Below are 3080 nucleotides of genomic sequence, written 5' to 3'. Positions count from 1 at the left end.
CCTTAGCCACTTGAGCCACAGACACTGAGCCAAAAATACTTATTTCTAAGTGGAGAAACTTTGTGGATTCACATTTAAATGACAAATAGAGGCATTCATGGGTTCAGCATCAGAACTCTTGACTGCTGATGCTAGAAATTCTTGGGGAGACATAAAATGTGATGTTCCTCATTTCAGGTTTCAGCTCTGGTGGCATGGACTACAGCATGGTTGGTGGGAAGGAGGCTGGGACTGAGTCTCGCTTTAAACAGTGGACCTCCATGATGGAGGGACTGCCCTCTGTAGCCACACAGGAAGCCAATATGCACAAAAATGGTAAGACCAAGCTGTTCTCTCCCTCTGCAGGTCTTGTGGAACATTCTATAAGATTATTTTGAAGGACAGATATTTAGCTTTTTCTTAATGAGTCTCTGGATTCCCCCCCCCCCAATCTTACAATCACCTATGAGAGGAAGGTTGGAGTTACATGTATTTCAAATTATAAGAGATTTAAAAGTGCCAGTTTTAATCGAGGGTAAGCCAGTTTCCCAGCTGCTGTGGGATTTAAGGTAGTAGGAGTGAACTTAAGCACCTGTGAGGGTAAAACTCTATAAATTGGATGGCTGACAAAACTGAATCAGCTTGTTGAATCGGTTGTTTAGTTTTGTTTTGTTGAGGGGTAAGGGATCATAATAAATACACATCTTGTCGATTATTTGAAACATATTATATTCACCAGCTTTTAAAAAACTCTTGCTTTTTAATCTCCAAAAGATGACTGGTATATGAGATTTGAACTTTTCACAAAGCTTTTTTTTGTTCTTTGTGAATTATAGTGTCTGCAAGACAGTATTTGAGGGCATTGCAGGCTTTGGTTGTAAATGTGGGTCAGCCCTTCCTCTCCGTAATTCTCTGTGAGGGCTTCTCCATTTCCCTGTAAAACAGATAAAAGGTCTCAGAACCTTCTTTCAGCCTTTGTTTCAATGTTTGTTTCATTTGACAGTAATTCACTTGGACTCGGCTGTATCCATGAGAACCGAGTATAAATAGGTATCTGGCTGTTCTGCTGCAGCTCCCTGGCAGGCCCCAGCTGCGTCATTCAGTCTGAAGCCTTTCAGATTTCCTTTGTAAACCACTCCTTAATAGCCCATCCGGGAGGCTGTCAAGGTGGCCACATAAGGCTCTCTGCTTGATACCCCTAAGCATTCTCATTTGATTTCATGGCACAAAGTCAAGAATGATTTATTGAAATTATAAAATCTGTTTATGGACTGAATAATCCAAGCCCAGTGTCATCTGTGGCTTTGGGCACTTTTCACTGCTTCCTTAGGCTGATGATTCACTGGGTCCCTTGTCCCCAAAGACATGATGGGTGCATGATAATAAGTACAAAGTAGTATGTGAGAGGATGTCTTGATGGCAAAATAGCCACTTGCCTTTTAGAGCTTATAGATCATATTTTCCTCATTTCCTTAGCAATCCCCAAGATACTTGAGCTTTTCATTTTCCACTACTTCACTGTAATGTACCCCTGAGCCAAATTTCTGTCAGCGGCTCCAGAAAAGTCAGAGCATGGAGATGGTTTTGATAATACTCTGTTAAGCTCTATCACCTGGAAATAATTTTATCCGTTCACAAGCAGCATCCTAAGAATAAATCGATAGACACAACATAGCATGTAAAACTCAACTGAGAAATAAGTACAATGGTACCTCACAGTCATCTAAAATTTTATTTAAAGCACAGTTATTGTTAGTTTAAGGGAAAGCTTTTGATTTTTTTCCCTGCCCCATAGCATATAAAATGCACAAAGAGGGCACCAGCAAAACCACTGAAATGCTCTTGGGAAAGCAGTTACAAAGGGTTTGCTGTTCTTTGTGTATGAGGCCGAGGATCTCAGAGCGGCAGAGTTCACTGCTGGTCTTGTGCTGGCAAAGACCCCAGATGGGAATTCCATGTCATTGCCTTGGAATTTAAAGCAATTGCAGATGCTTTTCTCTGCAGTGGGCTCTCTCTGTTCACACTGCTGCTTAGAGCCTGGTCAGCCTTTAAGAACTTCGGTGGGTAGCATCAGTACAAGTGTAGCTAAACCCTCTTATGTGCTACAAATGGTTTAGTATTTTTCCCATTTCACACTCTTAACTCATTAGTGTAGATACTGTGGGGATAATGTACATTAATTTCATTAAGACAATAGAATTTTACAACTGGAAGAAATATTTAAGAATGAGAGCAATCCAGTGTGCCCATGTGAGAGACTGAGTGGGTCCAAGAGGTGAAATGAACCATTCATGGTCACATTGCTTATTTAGTTAGTTAGTTAGTTTTGTTGGGGATTCATTAAGGTTACAAGAAACCAGGTTACCCTGATTGCATTTGTTAGGTAAAGTCCCTCTTCACATTGCTTATTAATTACATCCTGAGTCCCAAATGCAGCCTCTTTCCAATATTTTTTTTTTAGCTCTGTAAGCTTCAGAATACTATTCTTATTTGAGTTCTTCTGAATAAAAGACAGACAAATTCTGGTCATAGGTGTTACTGTAGATGAATTAATTTCCTTTCTCTCTCCTTAGGCGCTATAGTGGCCCCTGGTAAAACCCGGGGAGGGTCTCCATACAACCAGTTTGATATCATCCCGGGCGACACACTGGGCGGCCATACGGGTCCTGCTGGTGATAGCTGGTTACCTGCCAAATCTCCACCAACAAATAAAATCGGAAGTAAATCCAGCAATGCCAGTTGGCCTCCAGGTATTGTCCAGGAAATTCTTTTTCCATGATAGAATTTGGTTTTTAATTGTTGATTTCAGGTTCTAAACAGAAGATTTTGTGACGTACTTCACTAAGACACTTGTTTTCATTTTTTTATTCAGTAATACTGCCTTGATAAAAGCAAGGCATGGATGTGGGAAGATACTGTGGGAAAGACAGAAAATTTTCATTATATGGGGAATCCTGGGCTAAAGGAAAGTGACACTGTGTGGCTAAAACTTGGCACTCATCCCTGTATAATTCCTTCTAACACAGGCTCTTTTTTTTTTTTCTTGAGACAGAGCCTCAAGCTGTCACCCTAGGTAGAGTGCTATGGCATCACAGCTCACA

At 40.8% G+C, this 3080-nt stretch overlaps 1 protein-coding gene across 8 annotated transcripts in view; it reads left to right on the top strand.

Annotated features, from left to right (window-relative positions):
- TNRC6B (trinucleotide repeat containing 6B) overlaps positions 1 to 3080 on the top strand; it is a 261212-nt gene that overhangs the window by 244280 nt on the left and 13852 nt on the right. For all 8 annotated transcript variants that reach the window (XM_023509249.1, XM_012801146.2, XM_012801145.2 and 5 more), the window contains 2 exons: positions 178 to 315; positions 2553 to 2729. In XM_023509249.1, coding sequence (XP_023365017.1) covers positions 178 to 315; positions 2553 to 2729 — 315 coding nt within the window. The remainder of the gene's footprint in view (positions 1 to 177; positions 316 to 2552; positions 2730 to 3080) is intronic.

The sequence above is a fragment of the Otolemur garnettii genome, unplaced genomic scaffold (assembly GCF_000181295.1).
Source record: "Otolemur garnettii isolate 467f Iridium unplaced genomic scaffold, OtoGar3 scaffold00007, whole genome shotgun sequence".
Classification (NCBI taxonomy): domain Eukaryota; kingdom Metazoa; phylum Chordata; class Mammalia; order Primates; family Galagidae; genus Otolemur; species Otolemur garnettii.
The sequence above is the reverse complement of the archived record's forward strand: the minus strand, read 5'-3'. Positions and strand labels throughout refer to the sequence as shown.